General features: G+C 38.9%; 1 protein-coding gene across 1 annotated transcript in view; it reads left to right on the plus strand.

The window, feature by feature from the left end:
- Positions 1-25926, plus strand: part of LOC107555492 (ras-specific guanine nucleotide-releasing factor 2) — a 100744-nt gene that overhangs the window by 36105 nt on the left and 38713 nt on the right. The window contains exons 3-19 of the mRNA XM_016238314.1: positions 1213-1360; positions 3019-3108; positions 3300-3553; positions 4695-4774; positions 5111-5304; positions 5842-5951; positions 6499-6617; positions 7959-8119; positions 10376-10442; positions 10895-11031; positions 14447-14529; positions 15494-15742; positions 16988-17080; positions 17505-17914; positions 23883-24008; positions 25209-25298; positions 25804-25910. Of these exons, the coding sequence (XP_016093800.1) occupies positions 1213-1360; positions 3019-3108; positions 3300-3553; positions 4695-4774; positions 5111-5304; positions 5842-5951; positions 6499-6617; positions 7959-8119; positions 10376-10442; positions 10895-11031; positions 14447-14529; positions 15494-15742; positions 16988-17080; positions 17505-17914; positions 23883-24008; positions 25209-25298; positions 25804-25910 (2518 nt within the window). The remainder of the gene's footprint in view (positions 1-1212; positions 1361-3018; positions 3109-3299; positions 3554-4694; positions 4775-5110; positions 5305-5841; positions 5952-6498; positions 6618-7958; positions 8120-10375; positions 10443-10894; positions 11032-14446; positions 14530-15493; positions 15743-16987; positions 17081-17504; positions 17915-23882; positions 24009-25208; positions 25299-25803; positions 25911-25926) is intronic.

The following is a 25926-nucleotide window of genomic DNA, read 5'->3' on the forward strand; positions in this document are numbered from 1 at the left end:
GCGACATTAAGAAATAAGCTAGAAAGGAGGGGTGTGTGTGTGTGTGTGTGTGTGTGTGTGTGTGTGTGTGTGTGTGTGTGTGTGTAAAAAAACTGGAAGTTTTTTGGACATGACACCATGGCAATAACATTGTTTTGTCTCATGTCATTGGTTGAGCCGGGCTGATTGGGATGCTCAAACAAGCATAGCAATGTTTTGAAAAGCCTCAGTGTTATGAAAGTATTTTAACATTGATATAATTGTACACTTCATACAGTTTTAAGGCTGAGTGGGGAAAAAAACTAATTTATGATGTTATGACAATGGTTTGTTGTTGTTAGCAATTTACGCGCAGACACACACACATGCACATAATATTCTGCAGACACACAAACTCGCAGAGATTTAAGGGACTCACATGCTGACACTGCAGAGATTTGTTACTCCTTATACAGATTTATACTCAAGCCGCAGTGTACATTTGTATTGCGTCACTGGGGAGATCGCTGAATCTAACGGATTATTGGTTTCCCATGAGCAGATGTGCCTGTGAACATCTGGACAGGCCACACTGGACTTCAGTCATACAGGCCGACATTGTTCACTTAAATGCAACAATGCAACTGGAAATCAATCATGGACAATACGTAAAGGCAAAGCGCACCACAGTTGTGGCGCAAAATTTATACTTGCCCTCCTGATAATTTAAATGGCCATACAAAAACAACAAAAAATGATGTCTTATTTTATATTTTTGTGCCATATTTCAGTTAAATTTTTTTTCATATTTAAAAAAAGATTTTAAAAATTTTTCAGTAAGTTTTAATTTTGTTATTTTAAATGATATCTGGAAATGATAAAATCTATCATTTAAATCCATCACGCCAATAATAATAACACACTTTTACTGGAAAGTATTGAGTTGTTTATAATTTTTCATTGTAACTGATGTTTTAATAAAATCTAATTAATTCTTTCAGTTTTTATAAAACAAATCTATATGTAAGCAAGTTAGATTCGACAGTGTCTTTTGAAAAAAACACATGTACATGATCAACACGATCAAGTTAAGATATAGTGACAAGTTCAGCAGTTACTTGATAGTAGCAGTATCTTCAACTGGCCATCTTTATTGTTGAGCCCTGCTAAATAAACCCAGGCATACATAAACTACTACATTTATATTCTGAGATTTCATTAAATTTGAGTGTAACCCTGTCATTTTCATCTCAGCTACTCTGATATCATCATCGAGCGTGAGGTTCTTATGCAGAAGTACATCCATCTGGTGCAGATTGTGGAGACAGAGAAGGTGGCAGCCAATCAGCTCCGCACACAACTGGAAGACCAAGACACAGAGATTGAGAGGCTTAAAGCCGAGGTAACTATGCTTGGACTGTGCCATTTAATAGGCTGTTTTCCAACGTGTAGTCCAGTTTTATGAATCAGTGAACCACTGTGTCACCATTACTGAATGATCCTGTGTACTAAAAGCATTTGTGACTTATACAGACTGACAAAATCCTGATATGGAGTTTAACCGTAGGTTTACTTTTCTCATATTGCTTTTTCTGGATATTTCTTTCTGTGATTAAGGTTACCAGCAACATATTCAATCCCAGTGTGCCACAGAGCATCTCTCAGGCTCTGCATCTTATCTGTTCCCTAGTTGTGTTACCAGGGAATTATCCTCCCCATTGGACCAGTCGCCATGGGGACGAGAATTAAGCCCCATTATTGACATTGCAGGGTCAATAGCATGTGAACACATGATTCAGAGAATAAATCAATGTAAAGCAACAAGAAATCTTAATTAAGCTGATTACACTTACTGCTCAGTGTTCACAAAAGACAGGCTCTATCTATCTATCTATCTATCTATCTATCTATCTATCTATCTATCTATCTATCTATCTATCTATCTATCTATCTATCTATCTATCTATCTATAATCCATCTGTCCATGGTTCTATCATTCTTTCATTCTATTATTCTATCTGTTGTTCTAACTACTGTTGTTATTGCATGTTGTTGTTTTCCTTGCGCTATTATTTCTTTATTTAGACATAGGTCTGGTGTATAATATAAATAGCCATAAAATCCACTTATGCTGTATTGTCATGATTATATCAGAAGTTTTCTTTTATGAATAAATGATGAAGCCATAAAAGCAGTGCTTTGTTTTTTAAACAGAAACATCAGCATTCAAAATTGTTGTGAGTTATAAATATTTTATAAGGAAACAATTAAAAAGAAAATTTTAGTAACTACTACTGGCTCACACCCTGCTATTGTAGAAAACCGTTGTACTGATAATATAAAGCCAAGATATTAACAAATATTATACATTATGTGTAAATGCTGCATTTTGGTAAGTGATCGTATTATTTGTTTTATTATAGGAATTCAGTATAATTTTTATTATTGTGAAACTTTAAAAAAAAACATTCATTTTGCGTGTTATATAATGGCAGTAAAACTAGAATAAGAAACTTAACCATTATCAACTTGAAGCAGAGAGTAGTGATAAAAGCCTTCAGATTATATGAAAGAATTTATATATATATTTCAAACTAACACTTAACAAAGAATGAAAAAAACAACAAACATGACCATTACCTATTATCAATAAATTAAAGTCTTTGGCTTGTGCCTGTGGACCACATATGCTGGGAGATATGCTGTGGGGCATTTAGCCTATTTGCATCCAAAGTAAATGGCTGATAAAGTCTTGGTGAGAGAGCTTTTTGATGAAGGCTGTTGAATGAAGGAAGGAAATTGTCCGTGGAGAGGAAGTTAAGATGGTTATCTGATGTGCCAGCACCTACACATGGTCTCAGTGATCCACATTTATGACACACTGATTATGCATTGAGAGGGATGAGCGTTAAATACCCCAGCATTATCTGATTTGTCAAATTATAATCACAGCAACCATTCGCAGCCCAATCGTTTTGACAGTCACCTCCACCAATTTCCCTTTGCAAGTGTTTTGAACATTGTAATGCCCAGTCATGGTGATTTTGTTATCTCTTAAAGATTACAGCCTTGAACAAAACTAAGGAAAGAATGCGTCCCTACCACGTATACCAGGAAGAGGAGGATCCTGATATAAAAAAAATCAAAAAGGTAAAGAACCTCAACCTTTTTGCCTATATTACATGGCCAGAAGTATGTGCCCATCCAAACACCGCTGCCATATGGGCTTGTTAAACATTTAACCAGGGCCATTGGTTTGAGAAGTTCATGAAGTTATTCTGTTTCCCTCATTGATCAACCTGTGACCACAAAAAGTATTCCTAGACTCTTTGTCTCTGTAGGTCCAGAGCTTCATGCGAGGGTGGCTGTGTAGAAGGAAGTGGAAGATTATTGTGCAGGACTACATCTGTTCCCCTCATGCTGAGAGCATGAGGAAGAGGAACCAGATCGTCTTCAACATGGTTGAGGCTGAGACAGAGTACGTCCATCAGCTTTATATCCTGGTCAACTGCTTCCTGAGGCCGCTCAGAATGGCCGCCAGCTCCAAGAAACCACCCATTAGCCACGATGACGTCAGTAGCATCTTCCTTAACAGGTGTGTGAGTTTGGTTTCTTTAGCTTCCAATCGGCATTGAAAACCACACTCTCAAAAATAAAATAAAAAGCTCATGGGAAAAAAACCTATAACCAATGTACCTCAGTCTACATTTTTGCAAAACTCCAAATATGTAGTAAAACAGCAGTAAAACAACTGGTACAGCACTGCACTTACGATACAGAGCACTCATGTACAACCCCGGCGAAACACGAGTCACGATAAAAGAGCTCAAAGACTTGTAGAAGCAAGCTAAAATGGCATGGTTGATTCAGCAAATGCATTTTTATCTGATGTTTGCTTTTGTTAACATTTTCTTTTGTTGTTAGTTAGGTTTAGTATAGGTATTATGAGAGAGCATCAACCTTCGAGTGCTACTCACTGGACATATCATTTCTGAATCAGCCAAATACATAAAACATAATAAAACGTTGACAGATTCACATTCATCTGTTTCAGATAAAACTTAATGCACTTTTAGTGCCTCTAACTGGACATTTCACTTTGAAAGTGTTGGGAAGTGTGGAAAAAACAATGCTGTTTTGCAGAAATTATGCCACAGGCATGTTTTTCCAATGATCCTGGTTTGTAAACAAAAATGTATACAAGAGAGCCTCTGTCCCAGATTAACAACGGTCAGTGTTGACACATAATTACTGCAGTGTTGTGACAGCTTGTTTGCATGCTGATTTGAACAATTTCATCCACATCTTTCTGCAACACAGACATAGTCAGTAATAACAATGTTAACTTTCTTCCACACCTGCTTTTTTTAGTAGATGTTCATCATTCTTATATTTCAATTTAAGTCTGTTTGAAAGCTTAGTTTCTTTATTTGTTATAATAATAATATATATTTTTATTAACATAATGTTCCGCAAGTGTTGTAATGGTATTTTGGTATTTCAATGTTTTTGAAACATCTCTTTCAAATATATTGATTGTTATTTTAAATCTAAATAAAACCTCCTACAAATGTTTTAAAAATGTTGTGCTGCATTTTAACCTAACTGCAACCTAAATACAATATTGTGCTTATCAGTGAGTGATTTGTCTTTATTCACCTTCGGCATAAGGCAAGTGTTAAGTTTTGATCCTGGTGCTATGGAATAATCAGATACTCTCTTTTTTTTGTCCTCAGTGAGACAATCATGTTTCTACATGAAATATTCCATCAGGGATTGAAGGCGAGGATAGCAAACTGGCCCACACTGGTTCTAGGTAAGTCATGATTGTTACATTTTATCTCTCAGAAAGCTAATTACCGCACTCAGGAGCAGCTATTCAGAACACCCCATCAACAAAGACAGCACATTGCAGGGTGACACTAACTTCAAGGACAAGCTGTTTCCGCTGACGCACAGCATCTCAATCAAACCCGTCAGTGACGTCTGACTCTCTCCTATCTCACCGTATACAGACACACACACACTTCTGCAACAATGAGATCCAGACAAAAAAACGCCAACATCTTAAACCCAAGATAAGCATTTTCAAGCACCGCTATGAATAAAAGAATCCCTTTTTAATGACTTTGACTTGTTTTCTCTTTTTTAGCGGATCTCTTTGATATCTTGCTGCCAATGCTGAACATCTATCAGGAGTTTGTGAGGAACCACCAGTACAGTCTTCAAGTTCTGGCCAACTGTAAGCAGAATCGGGACTTTGACAAACTCCTGAAGCAGTACGAAGCAAACGCTGCGTGTGAGGGGAGGATGCTGGAAACGTTCCTCACATACCCCATGTTTCAGGTGCTGTTCTCGCACTCTCATAAGTGCCTTATTTAATTATAGCCTGATCACTGAAGAGCTTGATTTGTTCAATTAATTTAAACTGCCACTGGGAATTACTGGCTTGTGTTTCTACAAAATAAGAAATTTGCTTTCCATAAACCATTTGAGCGAGCTCTTCAAACTTACTCATAAAAAGCCTAATTTATCACTTGTAGAAACCTGATGTATCTCAATTCCTCAAACATTCAAAGTAATCTTTTTTTAAGTTTTCTGAAATCAAGGCCCAGACAGAATCTGCTGACCTTTTGTCTGAGGAGAATTTGGGGTAACATCTGCAGAATTAAATAGGTCAGACAGTACTAAACTCTTGGATGAAAACATTATCAAATTAGACACAATTTAATGAACATGAAAGGGATGAGGGACGTATAGAAACTGATTGATAGACAGACATTCTGTGGGCGCAGATTCTATGCAGGCTTGCTTATAACTCTCACTCTATTTGCATGCTTTCAATCTTTACAGTGTTTCTCTCTTTATACTATTGATTGACAGATCCCTCGTTATATCATCTCTCTCCATGAGCTACTGGCTCATACACCTCATGAGCATGTGGAAAGGAAAAGTCTAGAGTTTGCCAAGTCTAAATTGGAAGAACTCTCCAGGTAAAGAAACCACCCTTAGGGCTGAACTTGTATGTCATTTCAAAAACCTTTGCTTAATTCACTAACCAACTGCAATCCTGTTTAACCATGAGTTTAAAGGGATAGTTCACCAAAAACAACAACAACAACAACAACAAAACACTGAGACATTTTACTAAATAACTTTTTTTATGTTCCACAGATGAATGAAAGTCATATAGGTTTGGAACAAATAATGAAACAGCATTGTGCCATGAGTATTAAGTAATTTTCTCAGCCCAAACACACCACTTTCTACATAGATCTTTAGAGACTAATTATATTAATTCAAATAATCTGTCAAAACAGTGCAGACAGTACTTCAGCAGGCTTAGTGAATTTCCTCCTGTTTTTTGCCCTTGGCATTATGCAGTAGTTGTAAATATGTCACACTTACACTTTAAAGTGCTTCTTATACCCTGACATATTCATTTACAGCTTTGGCAGAGAATCAAAGTGGCAAAAAGTAAGAAGGTGAATTTCTCACGTTTTCATTTGTGACACAAGTGTCGTGTTCGCATTGTTCCAGGGTGATGCATGATGAAGTGAGTGATACAGAAAACATCCGTAAGAACCTGGCTATTGAGCGCATGATTGTGGAGGGCTGTGACATCCTCCTTGACACCAGCCAGACGTTTGTGAGACAAGGTGAGTCATGTTAACACCTCGAGCTGCCACCTGCCTGACACGCTGCCTTAAGCAGAACCAACACCTGAGTGACAGTGACAGCTTCGGTTTGATCCCCTCAGGCTCTGAATAATTCATGGTTTCACAATTGGACAGTATTGCTTCCAGGATTGACACAATGTCTAATGTTTTCAGTTGAGGTGCTTTGTAATGTATTAGAATCCAACTTGGGGGGTCTTTACATGGAATGTATGGAATAGGAAATGACATCAGCTCATCATGATAAAGTTCATGTTCTTTTGTAGCATGAGTGACAGGAAAAGCTATTTCTTTTGTTGACTTTTCTTGTGTTTTTAAAACGTGCGAGCCCCATGAGTCTGTGTGAGTGGATTTATTATTATGACTTACGTATTGCATTCTGCATTCCACATTTTAAAAGAGTAGCTTCAGTTTTTTTATTTTCTATAATTTTCTGTACTTTTATTTATTTATTGTATTTTTATTATTTATTTTTCTTTATTTTATTATTCATCCTGATTCCTGCACACCTTGCAAAGATGCTGTTACTGAACAACGACAAAGTTCAAATTAAATTGTACAGAAAACTTACATTCCGTATGTGAGAAGTTTCCATTTTAACATGCAATGTGAGTGTTTCTTAAAGGCACAGCAAAAATTATTAATATATCTGCAGTGACAAAGTGATCTAAAGTCCTATATTGTCAGTGTGAGTTGCTGATTTCTGGCAGCATGAGCAATAGAGAACATTGATTTGACTATTTGATTTGTCTCTGCCCACATAGTGATATAATAAAAATCATCCATCATACATTTGTAATCGTTTATCTTGTGCTTGATGTATTCTACACTTCTATGCTTTCCTCTTTAAAATGTTTATTTTTAACAATAATGAAATTGATTTCTTGTCAAAATAGTCTCTCCAGCTTTTCAAATATGGGAATTTTTTTTTTAAATTCTAGCAGAAAAACATTAAAATTGGTCATTGTGAACCTGTTTTAATTAGATTTAAATTAAATTATAAATTATATGTTCCCAGATTCTGAACTAATATATATGTATTAAACTAATAATAAAATTGTGTGTGTATGTATAAAGTTTATATATATATATATATATATATATATATATATATATATATATATATATGATTTTTTCCACTTGATTAAAAATCTGCCATATTTCCTTTCTTCTTGTAATCTTTTGTTCAGTGGTAAAGGTGTCTTTGATCTTCTTTTATCATTTGAGCTGCTGCGGCTCTGTTGTCTTAGCTTGTTGTGTCACCCTATTAATACTTTTACACACTCTCTCTCTCTCTTTCTCTGTCTCTCTCTCTTCTCTCAGGCTCTTTGATCCAGTTGCCCTCAGTGGAGAGAGGGAAGCTCAGTAAGGTGCGACTAGGCTCTCTCTCACTCAAAAAGGAAGGAGAGAGACAGTGCTTCCTCTTCACCAAGCACTTCCTTATCTGCACACGCAGCTCGGGAGGCAAACTTCACCTGCTCAAAGTACATAACACACATGCACACAGACTACTGCAACTGAAAATTACATTTTACTGCACACCAGTCACTTAAAAAAATGTCATCCCTTCTGTGTTTAATATATTGACAGCACTGCTAAGGCATAGTGATCATGAAGCAAACCCCTGAGGATCAATAACTTAGCCACAGAGGATCAATAACCCAGCCACAAATATTTGATAATTGTAATGATGTCAAAAGGTTAATCATGTGTGATGAGGTTTGTGCTTCCCCTGTTAATTTTGTTCAGTCCCTACAGCCCTTGTCTGGAGTTTTGCATATTTCTGTTAAAGGGTTAGTTCACCCAAAAATGAAAATTAGGCTGTGTTTTACTCACCCCCGAGGCATCCTAGGTGTATATGACTTTCTTCTTTCAGATGAATCCAGTCGGAGTTATATTAAAAGTTGTCCTGGCTATTCCAAGCTCTATCATAGCAGTGTTAGCAACGGGTGTTGCAGTGTAACACACATGCACACAGACTACTGCAACTGAAAATTACATTTTACTGCACACCAGTCACTTAAAAAAATGTCATCCCTTCTGTGTTTAATATATTGACAGCACTGCTAAGACATAGTGATCATGAAGCAAACCCCTGAGGATCAATAACTTAGAAACCCAGCCACAAATATTTGATAATTGTAATGATGTCAAAAGGTTAATCATGTGTGATGAGGTTTGTGCTTCCCCTGTTAATTTTGTTCAGTCCCTACAGCCCTTTTATATTTCTGCATATAACAGCATATTTCTGTTAAAGGGTTAGTTCACCCAAAAATGAAAATTAGGCTGTGTTTTACTCACCCCCGAGGCATCCTAGGTGTATATGACTTTCTTCTTTCAGATGAATCCAGTCGGAGTTATATTAAAAGTTGTCCTGGCTATTCCAAGCTCTATCATAGCAGTGTTAGCAACGGGTGTTGCAGTTGAACAGTCCACAAGTCGTCAAATAAAGCGCGCACATCCATAATAAAAAAGGGCCACACACAGCACCGGGGGGATGAATAAAGGCCTCCTGTAGTGAATGCATGTGTTTTTGTAAGAAAAATATCCATATTTCAAACGTAATAAACACTTTTCTATCACTTCCACCAACTGTCATACGTGGAAGCCGTGCTGGGGGATGACGTAAGACGTCAGCGGTGCGTGATTAGTGATGAACACGGAGAGATTTCGTCATTTCTGAGTGGCGCATGCGCAAAGCTGACTTCCATACATCATCCGCCCGGAACTGTTTCTGTTTACAACAGTGAGCACAAGCTAGATTAAATAGATTATTACGTTTTAAATATGGTTATTTTTCTTTCAAAAACGCATCGATTCGCTACAGGAGGCCTTTGTTCACCCCCCAGAGCTGTGTGAGACACTTTTTTCATGGATGGGCACTTTTTATTTAACTTATTTTGGACTGAAGCACTGCAACACCCACTGACTGCAATGATAGAGCTTGGAATAGCTAGGACAATTTTTAATATAACTCCGACTGGATTCGTCTGAAAGAAGAAAGTCATATACACATAGGATGACTTGAGGGTGAGTAAAACACAGCCTAATTTTCATTTTTGGGTGAACTAACCCTTTAAGGCTCAATTATCATGTTAAATACACTCAATTAAATCATATTGTCATGCTTCAATTAATATAAATCATTTTTAAGCAACAAATATTGATGTGGTTTATGTTTAATTTACTATAATAATTCTTATTATTAGAATGTCTTCTCTGCTGACCCAATAGGGCAGACAAATTATGCATTTTATTTTTTGCAACATACTTTATATACATCGCAATAATACAGTTATACAGTATCTTTTGTTAATATTGAGTTTTTTTGCAACATAGAACAATTTGCTATTTTGCAGTAATGGAACTGGAAATTAACTATAACGTAACTCCATTAAAGCTATGAGTTCATACACTCATACACACTGCAGTACAAAATATTTTCTAATTTGTTTGATCCATTAATTAATCTCAGGTTTTTTTTCTCAATTCCCTTATTCCCTTTACACCTTGTTTTTGTTATCCAGCTACATAATTACCAGTTATTTCATTATTTGGCAATTACCAAAGCAAAATGAGATTTATAAGCAAGCACTGCAAAGGCTTTTGGAAAACACCTTTGAGAGATCTTTGATCTTTCATTAATGTCCATCACAAACCCATTATTCTAACAAACCATCAATATCAGGAAACTCTCCTTTTGTGATTAACCTCTCATCCTAATGGTTTGTCTCTGGCAGCAAGGTGGTGTGCTGTCTCTGATTGAGTGCACTCTCATCGAGGAGCCTGACGCCAATGATGAAGATGGTGAGACTGTTTCTTTGACGCACATTTTCAAACACATCATCAGCAGAGATGAATGGAGACATGCATCATTAGCTATATATTAGCCATTATTCATATACTGCAGGTTAATTAACTGTTATAGACTGGCCAGAAAATAATCCAAACTGCCTGCTGTTTAAATGTCAAATGGGCAGAGATGATAATTGTAATGGTTTGATTATCCACTTGAGGGTATAGAAAGCGATCCAAGGGCAAATTCAAAACTGCATCACAGTGGCCCTCTCATGATCCCTGAATATGGTCCCGAAGAGCTCATTTAATAAACATCATCACCGTAATTATGTTACTAAAAAGAGATCACTTCAGTTCGATTAGTTTTAATGCCATTGTTTTCCTGAGTGATCCCTCAGGACTGGTAATTAGGATTTTTGAGCATGATTCATTTTTAATTGTAACCTTCTGTCTTTTTTTAGCTAAGAATTCGGGACAGGTGTTTGGTCACCTGGACTTTAAGATTGTGGTCGAGCCCTCAGATGCTCCTGCCTTTACTGTGGTGCTGCTGGCACCATCCCGTCAGGAGAAAGCGGCCTGGACCAGCGACATCAGCCAGGTGAGAGAGAAGCCACATGTAACCAACAGCTCCTCCTCTGCGGTTACAGTCAATTGCTCATGGGTATTTTATCATTTACACTACCATTCAAAAGTTTGGGGTTGGCCATCTTTTTAAAGTGTTAGTTCACCCAAAAATGAAAATTCTGTCATTAATTACTCGCCCTCATGTCGTTCCAATCCTGTAAGTCCTTAGTTCATCTTCAGAACACAAATTAAGATCTTTTTGATGAAATCTGAGAGCTTTCTGACCCTCCATAGACAGCAAGGGAACTACCACGTTCAAGGCCCAGAAAGGTAGTAAAGACATCGTTAAAACAGTCTATTAGCAGCATCCAATCGCCACATAGAGACTAGGTAGTGGGCTTGTGACTGGTTCACACGTGGTCATTATCTCAAAGGAAGACTGATGATCTTAACTTGCTTTTGAATTTTATTAAAGCATATGAAACATTAGACCAATGTAATACGAGTTACGAGCCCACTACCTAGGCTCTATGTGGTGATTGGATGCCGCTAATATTAGTCAACAGAAAGTTGGCTCCCGCTCCTCGCCCCTTCCAACCTAACAAACAATCCAACAAAAGTAATAAAGAAAACAGAAGCTGACTTCCATACATCATCCGCCCGGAACTGTTTCTGTTTACAACAGTGAGCACAAGCTAGATTAAATAGATTATTACGTTTTAAATATGGTTATTTTTCTTTCAAAAACGCATCGATTCGCTACAGGAGGCCTTTGTTCACCCCCCAGAGCTGTGTGAGACACTTTTTTCATGGATGGGCACTTTTTATTTAACTTATTTTGGACTGAAGCACTGCAACACCCACTGACTGCAATGATAGAGCTTGGAATAGCTAGGACAATTTTTAATATAACTCCGACTGGATTCGTCTGAAAGAAGAAAGTCATATACACATAGGATGACTTGAGGGTGAGTAAAACACAGCCTAATTTTCATTTTTGGGTGAACTAACCCTTTAAGGCTCAATTATCATGTTAAATACACTCAATTAAATCATATTGTCATGCTTCAATTAATATAAATCATTTTTAAGCAACAAATATTGATGTGGTTTATGTTTAATTTACTATAATAATTCTTATTATTAGAATGTCTTCTCTGCTGACCCAATAGGGCAGACAAATTATGCATTTTATTTTTTGCAACATACTTTATATACATCGCAATAATACAGTTATACAGTATCTTTTGTTAATATTGAGTTTTTTTGCAACATAGAACAATTTGCTATTTTGCAGTAATGGAACTGGAAATTAACTATAACGTAACTCCATTAAAGCTATGAGTTCATACACACTTTTGCAATGCAGTACAAAATATTTTCTAATTTGTTTGATCCATTAATTAATCTCAGGTTTTTTTTCTCAATTCCCTTTTCTCAAAAACACCTTGTTTTTGTTATCCAGCTACATAATTACCAGTTATTTCATTATTTGGCAATTACCAAAGCAAAATGAGATTTATAAGCAAGCACTGCAAAGGCTTTTGGAAAACACCTTTGAGAGATCTTTGATCTTTCATTAATGTCCATCACAAACCCATTATTCTAACAAACCATCAATATCAGGAAACTCTCCTTTTGTGATTAACCTCTCATCCTAATGGTTTGTCTCTGGCAGCAAGGTGGTGTGCTGTCTCTGATTGAGTGCACTCTCATCGAGGAGCCTGACGCCAATGATGAAGATGGTGAGACTGTTTCTTTTACATTAATGTCCATCACAAACCCATTATTCTAACAAACCATCAATATCAGGAAACTCTCCTTTTGTGATTAACCTCTCATCCTAATGGTTTGTCTCTGGCAGCAAGGTGGTGTGCTGTCTCTGATTGAGTGCACTCTCATCGAGGAGCCTGACGCCAATGATGAAGATGGTGAGACTGTTTCTTTGACGCACATTTTCAAACACATCATCAGCAGAGATGAATGGAGACATGCATCATTAGCTATATATTAGCCATTATTCATATACTGCAGGTTAATTAACTGTTATAGACTGGCCAGAAAATAATCCAAACTGCCTGCTGTTTAAATGTCAAATGGGCAGAGATGATAATTGTAATGGTTTGATTATCCACTTGAGGGTATAGAAAGCGATCCAAGGGCAAATTCAAAACTGCATCACAGTGGCCCTCTCATGATCCCTGAATATGGTCCCGAAGAGCTCATTTAATAAACATCATCACCGTAATTATGTTACTAAAAAGAGATCACTTCAGTTCGATTAGTTTTAATGCCATTGTTTTCCTGAGTGATCCCTCAGGACTGGTAATTAGGATTTTTGAGCATGATTCATTTTTAATTGTAACCTTCTGTCTTTTTTTAGCTAAGAATTCGGGACAGGTGTTTGGTCACCTGGACTTTAAGATTGTGGTCGAGCCCTCAGATGCTCCTGCCTTTACTGTGGTGCTGCTGGCACCATCCCGTCAGGAGAAAGCGGCCTGGACCAGCGACATCAGCCAGGTGAGAGAGAAGCCGCATATAACCAACAGCTCCTCCTCCGAGATTACAGACAACTGCTCAGTGGTATTTTATGTTTTACACTACCATTCAAAAGTTTGGGGTTGGCAATCTTTTCGATATTTGTGAAGGATGTCTTTTACACTCCTATTTTAAATTGTAATTAGTTCCTGTGATGGCAAAGCTGAATGTTCATCAGCCATTACTCCAGTCTTCAGTGATACATAATCTTGCAGAAATCATTGTAATATACTGATTTGGTGCTCAAATAAAACAAAAGTAAAAAAACAAGAAAATGTATTATCAGTGTTGAAAACAGTTGTGCAGCTTAATATTCTTGTGGAAATCATGATAATTTTTTTTCACAATTTCACAAATAACAGCAAAACTAATTTTTGAACTGTAGTGTATGTATTATTATTTTGTATATGCTCCCTGATAAACTTGGTCAGTGCTGTGGCATGGTTGTTGATTCACATGCTGGAGATGAAGTTTTAGTATCCTCTCATATTAGCTTTCTTCTCATATTCAGCAGCACTATACAATCCTGTCTCTCTCTAGTTTCCTGATGATTAAAGGCATACAAAGCCACAGTACTAAAAATACAAAGATAACTGACACATCATTTATAGGTTGTGCAATTGCTTTGAACCATACAAATTCCCTGTAGCCTTTAAAAAAACCCTAATGGCCATACAGAAGAACTGGAACATAATAACTAACTACCACCACCTTGAAACTTCACACCTGAAACTTTACTATGAACCCACAAGAGACATCTCTCTGTCCATTAATCCCCCAGTCTCCTACATACACAAAGAAATTACATTATGTCCAGTGTTTAATGACTGGATTAATTATGCTGTTCCCTGTTCTCTGCTCCTTGTTGTGATCCCACTCTTCATTTTAATTTCTGCTCTTTTGGGATATAGTGCATTGATAACATCCGCTGTAACGGCCTGATGACCAGCGTGTTCGAGGAGAACTCAAAAGTCACTGTGCCGCATATGATAAAGTAAGTCAGACCTTTGTTTATTGTGAAATAATGTGGGCTATGGGTCAGTGTTTTCGTAATTATAGGAGTACTTTGTGAAAGACCAAATTACTAAAAATAATATTTCAACCGTTCAAAAATCACAGTTTTAAAATGATTAGCCCTTCAAAATTTTAAGTGCACAAAAATGTGTCAGCTAGCCCAGAACAGCATTTTGCTTGCAGCTTGTTTTGGAGGCAGAGTGAACATGCACTGAAGCCCCGAGCACTGAATCCTTGCACTTGTGCAAACACATCTGTCCAAGCTAAATATTGCAGTGACAGTGAACACACTACAATAAGGGCAAGCAACCGGAACTAATTTCCCTCCCTGCTGGCAAATAGTATGTTGGCAATACCAGTCCAGAAAACATTGCAGTATTTTAGTGTGACTGTTCATGTGATTGACTACCATTGGCAAAAAGGGCCTTAAGCAAAAAATAATGATTATGTATTTATTTATTTAAAATAAAAGGTTTTATGAAGTAAGTGATAATGTACAGTCAGCCCAACTGGATGATCAGGACCCCAATGTGAAACAGGGTTTATTTAGCTATAATGACCGAATGGCTGTACATTATCTTGCTTCTTGCATTTGCGCTTTTGAAATAATTTTAAATAAATAAATATATGACATATTGATTTGAGTTTAAATTGTTTTAATATTCTATTTTTAATATTCTATCATTTCTATTTTTAACATACTAATCTAGATTAGCATAAAGCTTCTAATCAAAATTAACAACAATTTTAAGGTATATGTTACTATTATTACTCTACAAAAGTTACATTTGTTATAGGCTTGTTAACATATATTTAGCTACAATCACTGTCAACTCTGGGAAAATTATATCAGTGCATCTTCACTAATGCTTCATACTATCATCATAAATTTATGGCAGACAGTAAACAGACAGTAAAGATGGTTTGGTTGTGCTCCTCATTAGATCCGATGCGCGTCTCCATAAAGATGATGTTGACATTTGCTTCAGTAAGACGCTCAACTCCTGCAAGGTTCCTCAGATCCGCTACGCCAGCGTGGAGAGGCTTCTGGAGAGGCTGACCGACCTGCGATTCCTCTCCATAGACTTCCTTAACACATTCCTGCACACCTACCGGATCTTCACCACCGCCACCGTGGTCATGGAGAAGCTGGCTGACATCTACAAGAAGCCTTTTACATCCATACCAGTCAGGTAATAGAGCTCTTAAAGGGTTTAAAAGTCACTGCTAGAGCTGGGAAATAGAAATTAAAAATTATATCTATGCTTTACAGCCTTTTGTTTAAATGTCCAATATATATACACTGTATATCTCAGTTTTTATCTTCATCATTTCAGCCATGCATATATTGTTGTTGAGTTGATTTCACATGTTTAATGCAAGTAGAATACAGTAAATAAACAAGTAATAGCAATAAACAGCTATTTTAACCTACATAATTTTTTTACTGAAAAATATATGGAATTTATGGAAAATATAACACTAAGACTTCTGTTTACATTTTTGAATGATGATGCAAACAAACTATTGAATCAATTGATCTGAACTGATTCATTGAAATGGACAGTTCAAACTGACAAATTAACCAACTCTAATAAAGTTTTTACTACTGAAGTTTAAATCACAGACACTAATTAAACACATTAAAATCATCACAATAGTCACAATGCTTCTTAAATTTTAATTGACTGGGTCTTAAATATTGCAGTTATATTGTAAATATTCAATACATCGTTGCCAACTGATGTATAGCCAGTTCTATAGTTACTGCTGCCAAGTCAAAGAAGAAATCAGAAATCACATTTACGGCACCCTGAGAAGAAACATCTTTCAAAATTCAAAATAAAAAATGGTGTCCCTAACCTTCACTGCTCCACATAATATCCTGCTCTACAAAAATATCTTCTGAATGGCTATAACTGTATTGCATCACACAGCAGTTTTGTATTTATTATAGAAAGGCAAATGGCCTGTCGCTGGAAACTTGTTGGATCATAGGCAGTTTTGTACACTGTGGCCTATCAAATCCATTTGAAATAATACCATATATTCACAGTAAAATTTTCAGTGTGATTGTGAATATGTGAAAAAAAGCACTAGGTGTATGCGTCTAACACACTGCTGAGTGTGAGTAGGGTATTTATCTCTGCATACATTTGTCCTTTCAAATGGAAGAATGTTTTCTGTTCCAAAAGCAGGTGTTCTGCCAATTTAAATTGGTGCACTCTCGGTGACCTTTACCTAAAAAGCAGTTCAGAAAGCTTCAAAGTGCTCAGCAATTCCTCCTCCATTTTCCTTTAATGTTCAGTATGCTTGTGCAGAATGCAAACGCAGCCTGTGTACCTCGTGCAGATGCTTGTGGTCACTGTGAGTGCTGTGACGTTCAATGTGTTGTCTCTGATGTTCCTCATCCCCACACCTACTTTGCTGTCACACAGGGTCCAGTATCACTCATTTGACCGCTTGTCCATTACATCCATCTGCCCAGACTACAGCCTGAAGATCAGGAAGATAGCACTGGATCAGTCAAAGTAACAAACCCATCTCTCTGTTACCGATTCACTTTCATCTCTGTCCATTTTTCTACTTTATATTCTCACATTTTCCACTCTGTTTTTCTTCACTTTTGGCGTTTTTGTCTTTATTCTCTTTTTTGGCAGTTACAAATATGTGATTTTATTGAATCCTGGATTCTCAAAACTTCTGCACTTGCACAAATGCTATCATCCATTGCAGATTTCACATCTTGCAATGTTTACCTGCTTTGTTACTGTTGTTCTCAAGCTGCAATCAATACTCCTAATGTGTTTCCACACGTAGAATGCATCCAACACACTGTTTGGCGAGTGTTTAGTGTACTTGGAGCATGCAAGTATGGAGAAGAGAACATGAGAGATGTGCCGGTGTTGCTCTGCCATTTATGCCCCTTCATTCAATGTTGTTTCCACAACTCAGATCCCTGGAGCTTTTCTTCGCCACCAACCAGAACAACCGCAGCGGGGACCACGTAAATGACAAATCCCCCAGACTGTGTCGCAAGTTCTCATCTCCTCCACCTCTCTCCATCCCATCCCGTACTTCCTCTCCGGTTCGCATCAGGAAACTCTCTCTTAATTCCCCTATTGGCTCAAAAGTAGGCATACTAGATCTGTCCACGACCTCATCATCGGCAGCCAGTAGTCCAACCTCTGCCAACCCCAGCATCTCACCCCCACCATCCAACAACAACAACAAGCCCCCTTTGGATCTTAGCCATGGACAAAGTCCATCCTCCCCCGAACAAAGCCCTGGAGCTCTGGATGAGAATGCTGAGGTGCCACGAATCGACGCTCTCTGTGGTAAACTGCGCCGCAGCATCAGGAGAGGTGAGCGGAAAATTAATTTTCTCTTTCTAGGAGTAGTTAGAGAAACATATTAGCTCTGTTTTAAAACCTATAGAGTTTCCCCGCGTTCTACTGCCTACTTCAGTAGGTGCCTTCCATTGTATCCACTGTAATGGAACCTCATAAGTTGGAAGCACACAGGTGACTGAAGTCAAAATATAACAGTTGTGTTCCGGAAGAAAAAAATCCCATTCATATTCTCCATAGGGTGCCCAATCCTGTTCCTCAAGATCTACCTGCAGAGTTCAGATCCAACCCTGAACCAACATACCTGTCTGTAATTATCAAATGCTCCAAAAGATCTTAATTATCTGGTTCTGTTGTGTTTGATCAGGGTTGGAGCTGAACTTTGCAGGACGGTAGATCTCTGGGAACAGGATTGGACACACCTGTTATAAACCATTAAAGGCATACATATTGTGAGCTACAAGACAAAGTTCTTAATTGATGGTACTTACTTTTGTTATGGCCATCAGTCCACTTTTTTTCAACTTTTTTTTTTAAATAACCATGTCTAACAACAGAATTTTAGGTGAAAAACTGTTACTCATGATTCCACAATTTAAAACTCCACCAATCAGATGATCCAAACGAGCAAATTGTCAAAAGAACACTCCCATGAAGCATCCCATGAAGATCAACATCTTTAAATCATTGTCTCGTATTTATTTATAGTTTTTAATTTGATTGTGTCATTCGAAATGCTTCATTGGATTGTAGTTCTTTCCCTCATTAAAGCCGTTAAGTACACAGTCTTTTTGTCTGATTTTCAAATGCGTTTTTGCATCAAATCAAGTTTGTAATGTTGTAATTCACCTCATAGCTGGTTGGTTTGGTTCATGGCTTGTTAGTCAATGTAATAAGGTTTAACAAAGACTTTTTAAAAGTCCCAATGGGAAAAATATTGTCGGTAAAAAAAAATGGGCAGGCGCTGTTGCACACTACAGTTTTGTGTTGGCATATTGCTTAGCTAACAAGCAGTAACACATACAAATAATAAAATATATATAGTGCAAGCAAATGTTTGGTCATTTGTAAGTACACTAAAGTGATTTTAATTATTCTTTTTAGCATGGAATGAAATCTAAGACTTTTCATTTTACTTTACTTTTTAACTGAGCTTATCACAATACATTTTGGCATTGCCTTTTCGAGGAAGGTTGCATGAAAGAACATAATATGGCTAAAACAAGGTATCTAATTAAGTATAATTAAGATTTGTAATCTTAAAAGTCTTCACATTGGGTGTGTGCCTATGATGCTTGTGTAGGTAGCCCACTATGTTTTGGAATAGAAGAAGTGTTGGGATGTTGGAAGTAGGTCAACACACTGGCTGGATGGTAACATGGATGTTCATGAATACGAACTTCATTAGCTGGCTTTTGCCTTTTTAAAAGCATAATTTCATCTACTCCCCGAAGTAGCTGGCAGAGTGAATATTGTGGGAAAGATTTCTGTGGCTGCTCCAAATAACATTTAAAACCACTTCATCTTAATAACTTTATGGCCAAACAAATGTTATTTTCTTTTATAGGCTATTAGTCTGACCAACATTCTCCTGTCTCCAGATAAAATCCACTCGCAAATAAAGTGCAAACATGCTTGCATTGTGTACCTTCTTAATGCAAAACAGAAGACTTGAGATATTTGGGGATACACCCATCATTTTGTGGTTATACTGGCAGCCAGTGAGCTCGGAATGATAAAGCGGTTGCTTTATTCAGAAACATTCAAAGGATCGATTTGTGTCTTGGAAATGGACATCTTTGAGTGACTTTGGTCAGGCTGTGTGGTGTGCGAAGTGCTAATAACGTTCTTCTTGTGTTTGCTAGTTTAAAGAGATGTGCTTGTGTTGTTTTTCCCTCTTTCTGCTGTAAAACCACAAATAGTTCTTATAGTGAACCTTTAGCACTAATAGTAAGCTTTAATACTGCATCACATGAGCCACATTAAACCTGCTAAAATGATCTCTTCAGCTTTGCTTATATCACAGCCCAATCAATGTCTCACTTTTAAAAAAAAATGATGCAATTATTTTCTTGTTTTCGATTTTACTGTCATTTTGAGTTTTTCTGATCTCAGTAGCGAGATAATCAGTCTCGAAGCCACAGGGAACAAATGCTACTTTGATAAGAGTCAAATGTTTTGAGCAAGCCTACACAGATGATTTGTTATATGATCGACTGTATTAGTTCCCCTTAAGGAGCTCGAGCTGCGTCGAGTCGCTTTGGGAATGCCCTTGCGTGACCACGTTCTGAAGCACGTGTCAAATCCGTCCAATGGAGCAGTGAGACGTCACGAGCAGGGTGACGTAAGCACCAGAAAGCATAAAAGCGCATCCGGCCGGGCGCAAACCAGCTTCTGCCCTTCAGTAGCGCTCTGTGTATGTGTCTGTCTATTTACTGTTCACAGATGTGCCTTGTTACAAACCGCTAGCCCAACGTATTAAATTTCAGTGTCTGTCAAACGAGAAACCAGGCAAAAAATAATTTGCCTAAATATGTCTCCAATCGTAAATATGGACCAGAATATCAAATACACATACGGTATTCTTTTAGTAGACTGAGATAGTATTATAGTTTTCATTAATAGTTTGAATTAGTTTTTTTTTCTTTTTTTTTTCTTTTTCATTTAAAGGGGTCATATGATGTTGCTAAAAAGAACATTATGTTGTGTATTTGGTGTAATGCAATTTGTTTATGCGGTTAAAAAACACATTGTTTTCCACAAAATGTACGTTTATTGTTGCTCGCCTATGCCCCGCCTTTCTGAAACGTGTCGATTTTTACAAAGCTCATCGTTCTGAAAAGCGAGGTGTATGCTGATTGGCCAGCTATCCAGTGCATTGTGATTGGCTGAATACCTCAAGTGTGTGACAGAAATGTTATGCCCCTTACCAGACTGTAATGCCGTGTCCCGGCGCGATGAGACAACACCATTAAAACTCATTATAAATTAGGCATTTGTTGCATCCAGTGGAGACATAATTACTGATTATAATGACTTACAGGGGCGTAGCGTCTTGTATGCAAGGTATGTAGGTGCATATGGGCCCGGGCGTATTGTGGGCCCGCCGAGCCGAGGGGGAACCTTTAATTGAAACGAGGGAATGAATAGAGCCCTGCACGGGCCCGGCCCCGGCCCTTCGACAGCTTATCCGAATATTCTCGGCCTGAGTCTGACCCGAGCCTGTGTCTGAGTCGCAAACAAGTCCACCTGAGCCTGGCCAAAAACTCTCCATATCTGCTTCACCACCTCGGGGTGAAGCATCCATTCCCCGGGCCTCGGCCCCTGCCTCGACAGGATATCTGCCCCATATTGAGATGCCCAGGAATATGCATTGCCCTCAGCGAGAGGAGCTTGCCCTGGGACCACACAAGGATCTGATGCGCCAGCTTGTATAAGGGGCGTGAACGCAGACCTCCCTGGTGGTTGATATAAAAGACCACCGCTGTGTTGTCGGTGCGCACAAGCACATGGTGATCTCTTAGGTCTGGAAGAAAGTGTTTGAGGGCTCGAAACACGGCCAGCGTCTCCAGGCAATTGATGTGCCACGTGAGATGGCGACCACTCCACAGACCACGGGAAGGGAGGCCACTCATGACTGCTCCCCAACCAGTGAGGAACGTGTCCGTCGCTAGCGTTACGTGACGACAAGGAGCTCCCAGCACCGGGCCCTGAGACAAGAACCCACGTTTCCTCCACATGTCCAAGGCACGTAGGCCTCGCCGTGTGACCTTGATCATGCAAAGTGGGTTTCCCCTCGGGGAGAACCCCTTGGTCTTGACAGCACACTTTTCTTGGCATTTAGTCTTAACCCCAACTTTCCCATATGAGCGAGAACGACATCTCGATGCCGAACCGCCGTCTGCTCTGATTGAGCTAAAAAAACCCCTTTGAAAGGCGGCGGCAGAGCGCCGAACTGAATGCGATAACCTCTCTCTACAGTCTGCAGGACCCAATGAGATACATTTGGCAGTAGTTTCCACGCTGCTAAATAATCTACTAAGGGAACCAGTCTCTCGAGACTGGCCTCTGGTGTCTTTATAGCTGCCCTGAAGCGGCGGACCGGCAGGAGATTGCCGAACTAGCTGCTTGAGAGACCCCCGAAGGGGTGGCGAGACTCTTGGCTCCGCTACGTTTCCGGGCGGAAAATACAGAGAAAAACTTCCGCTGGAGACCGCTGTGCCCTGGCACACTGGCCGGGTTGGCAGAACGGTTTCCTGAGGGTGCTGAGGAGAGACGGACACCGTGTACTGCGGTGTACCCCGCTCTTCCCCAGTAGGGGCCACCCTCAGCAGTCCTGCGGCAGGAGATCGCCGAACTAGCTGCTTGAGAGACCCCCGAAGGGGTGGCGAGACTCTCGGCTCCGCTACGTTTCCGGGCGAAAAATACCGAGAAAAACCTCCGCTGGAGACCGCTGTGCCCTGGCACACTGGCCGGGTTGGCAGAACGGTTTCCTGAGGGTGCTGAGGAGAGACGGACACCGTGTACTGCGGTGTACCCCGCTCTTCCCCAGTAGGGGCCACCCTCAGCAGTCCTGGATTCATGCCTGTCAGGACCGCTTCGTCGAGGGCTTCCTCGACTGAAGCACGACCCTCAGATCAGGCCTCGCCTTAGAAGCCCCTGACTTAGAGCGCCGCCGGCCTCGGTCCCGCTGCGGGGGAGCGCGAGAGGCAACGCTCTGTTTTTGGACCTCCCTATATGAGGAGCTGGTACCCGGCTGGGGCTGCTCCCGCCCAGCAGCCCCCAGAGTTATAGAACGGCGAGGGAGAAACCGCTGGAATGCCGCCACCTGTTTACGGGCCTCCTGGTATCTGTCGACGACCGAATTGACGGCGTCGCCGAACAGACCAGAAGGTGCAAGCGGGGAATCCATAAGGCAGACCCTGTCCTTCTCTTTCATATCGGACAGCTCTAGGCATGACGAAGCGGATATCTTCCTCTTTTGGAAGACCAAACAAAGTAGTTTCGCTTTCACAACAAAACACACAGCGTCTCCATGACATGGCGGTGGCGGTGGCAACAACAATACTACAGCGAGAATAAAAGTTTCTTCTAGTAACTAGTAGAAAGTAACTTCTTTCTTTGCGTGAACATTTGGGCGGTGTTATGCAAATCTTCCCACACAGTGATGTAGACATGTTGACATTTTAGGAGGGCGTGGACAAGTCTTAACTTTTATAAAGAATATCTCTTTGGGTTTGAGACTTTAATCTTTGCAACTTTAGGGAGCTTATCTATGCACGAACAGCTTGTAACATTCCAAAGAGAAAGGAAAATTTGAAATTGCATCATATGACACCTTTAAATGTGAGTTACAATTTTCAAAGACATTTTATACCTGTTTATACTCTTCAAGGTTAGAATTATGGCTAAAAGTAAACATGACCTAGATGTTTTCTGCTGCCTCAGTGGGTGTTTTGCTACATCCTAACAGTTTGTGTTAAAAAAAGTATTTGTATTTCTAAACTTGTGTTTATGTAAAGCTCTTTGACAATAAATGGAGTATTTAAACATATTATTCCACTCCATTGCAGTTTGTAAGTTAAATGATACATTTTGAATACGTATTTTTAGAAGTTTTGACATTTAAAAAAAACTTGATGTTGATTGATTTTTTTTTTACTCAGCATCATCAAATTATTATGTCAAATTTGGCAGAATTTTTTTTAAGAATGCAGTGCTATAATAACCCTGCTTAGAGGTGGCTTTTTTTTTATTTGTGACAGTATGTAACCACCATGCAACCTCTCATATCACTGTATCAACAACCACCCAGAACTCCCTAGCATCCGCATAGCAACTCCCTGGCCATAGTTATTTACTGTTCCCTGCTCCCTGCTCCCTGCTCTGTTTGCTTGTAGAGCTGTTGCCCTAAAACCATTCATTTTTCAAGAAGGAGGGGTTCTATGATCCATTTTAATAAAGGGTCTGACTTTCCCCTCAGCTGTGCTGGAGTCAGTGTCTTTGGACAAATTTATTCCAGAGTCGCCACAAAGCAGTGAACCAGGAGAAATCTCTCCCTGCCGCTCACCCTCCACTCCACGCCACCTCCGCTACCGACAGTCAGGAGGTAAGCGTGCGCATGTCTGTTTGTGTTTGGCTCCCTTGGCAGTGCAGGCCTCTTCTGAGAACAACTGTAGAGTCAAACTCAGTGGTGAGTTATGACTTATGACGAAATATAGATACTTCTGTGAATGAAACACTTTCATTCCAATATTGTTGATTTTTCAATACAAAGAGGCAATGTAATGTGAATATTTGAACATAATTTTAAAAAATATACCTAGACTGCTGATAACGTCATGAACTCTTTTCCCATTAGTCCTATTGCATGTATTGAGTAGCTATTGGGACGTGCAGTTGCTTTTGTACTGGTCTTAGATCAGTTTTATGTGTCTTATATTTTCAGTTTGCATTTTAGAGGAGAAAGCTTCCAACATTTATGATGGTTCCTCACGCGAAACTTCCTATCCTCAACTTGCAATCCTCAGTAAAGTCCAGTTCTGTTACTAAATGGCCACAGTCACAGTCTTGGATCTGAAACAGCCAAATATTGTGCTTGGATGACATTAAATGAAGCTATATATGGGGAGAGTTGGGACAGGAGTTAATTATATGTGACTTAGTTCCACCAGCACGTAATTGGTTCTGAATGGCACAGATGTTGTTCCATCCAGACTGTTTGTATTGGGTATCTTTAGCATCTTCATTTTGTTCAACATAAGCAATCAGCTTATGATTCTGTATACAGTAGATATATGGTTTATAACTGTGTCTGCTCTCAGTTTCCATGAAAAGCTGTTTCCATATGTTCACTGAGTTACTGACTCAACATGGTTACTAAAGGGGGATTTTTGCAAAAAAATGTCTTTCATTTTGAAGTATGACCACTGGATTGGCAGAAGGACTGGTTATGTGATAACTATGGCTTTACTATGCGTTCAGTACTACATACTGTACTATACATCCATTGAGGAAGTCAAGGGGAAATTCACACAAAAAAAAAAATTCTGTCATTATTTACTCACCCTAATGTCATTCCAAACCTGTATGCTTCCCCCCCCCAGTTGAACACACACTAAAAATTAATCTAAATATTAAACTATTGCACTCTCTGTATCCCATGGGGAAAATGACTTAGTGAGCAAATAATTAAATAATTTTTGAGTGACTTAATTCTTTGTTGGTGCCATCACCCCTTTTGGGTGATTCAGTGTTTTTAAAAAAAGGGTTATCGTTAATTCTGTTCTCCATATTTATTTTTTTCTAGTCCAGTCAGCTGAGAACTCACGCTGCTCTGTTTCTCCAGCCTCTGCTTTTGCTATCGCCACAGCAGCAGCTGGACACAGCAGCCCTCCAGGTACACTGCACCATTGACACAACCCAAGAGAAATGCACAGATTCATATGCTCTGCCCTTTGCCTCAGAATTCTGTAGACCCTCTACTGTGTTCATAAATTGAAATTCACTATACACATAAAGATGTTGCAGTTTCTACAGGTCTAGTAGCTTTTTCATTATCAGCACAGTGTTTAAAATCATAACAGGAGAAAAAAACTAACATCCTCTCATCCTTATAAATACCATCAGAATTGTATTAATACTTTTATGGCACTTTGTGGTTTCAGCATAACAAAATGTGAAAATATTAAGGGGTTTGTGTGTGTGTGTGTGTGTGTGTGTGTATACATGTGTATTCAAACGTAACAAAATGTGGAAGTAAATGAATACTTTTTAATAAAAATGAATGCTTAATACTTTCGCAAGGCAATGCATATAGCCTATAATAAAGAAAATAAGCTGTTGTTTGTGTGATATTACAGGTCTGTTTGTATTACCCTTATAGTGTCTATTTTCTTTTGCAGTTTTTAACAATTCTGAGCGGACTTGTGACAAGGAGTTCATTATACGTCGTGCGGCTACCAACAGAGTCCTGAATGTCCTGCGCCATTGGGTCTCCAAACACTCACAGGTCTGTCCATCAGCAT

This window comes from Sinocyclocheilus grahami, unplaced genomic scaffold (genome assembly GCF_001515645.1).
Source record: "Sinocyclocheilus grahami isolate Dianchi unplaced genomic scaffold, SAMN03320097.WGS_v1.1 scaffold535.1, whole genome shotgun sequence".
Taxonomy (NCBI): domain Eukaryota; kingdom Metazoa; phylum Chordata; class Actinopteri; order Cypriniformes; family Cyprinidae; genus Sinocyclocheilus; species Sinocyclocheilus grahami.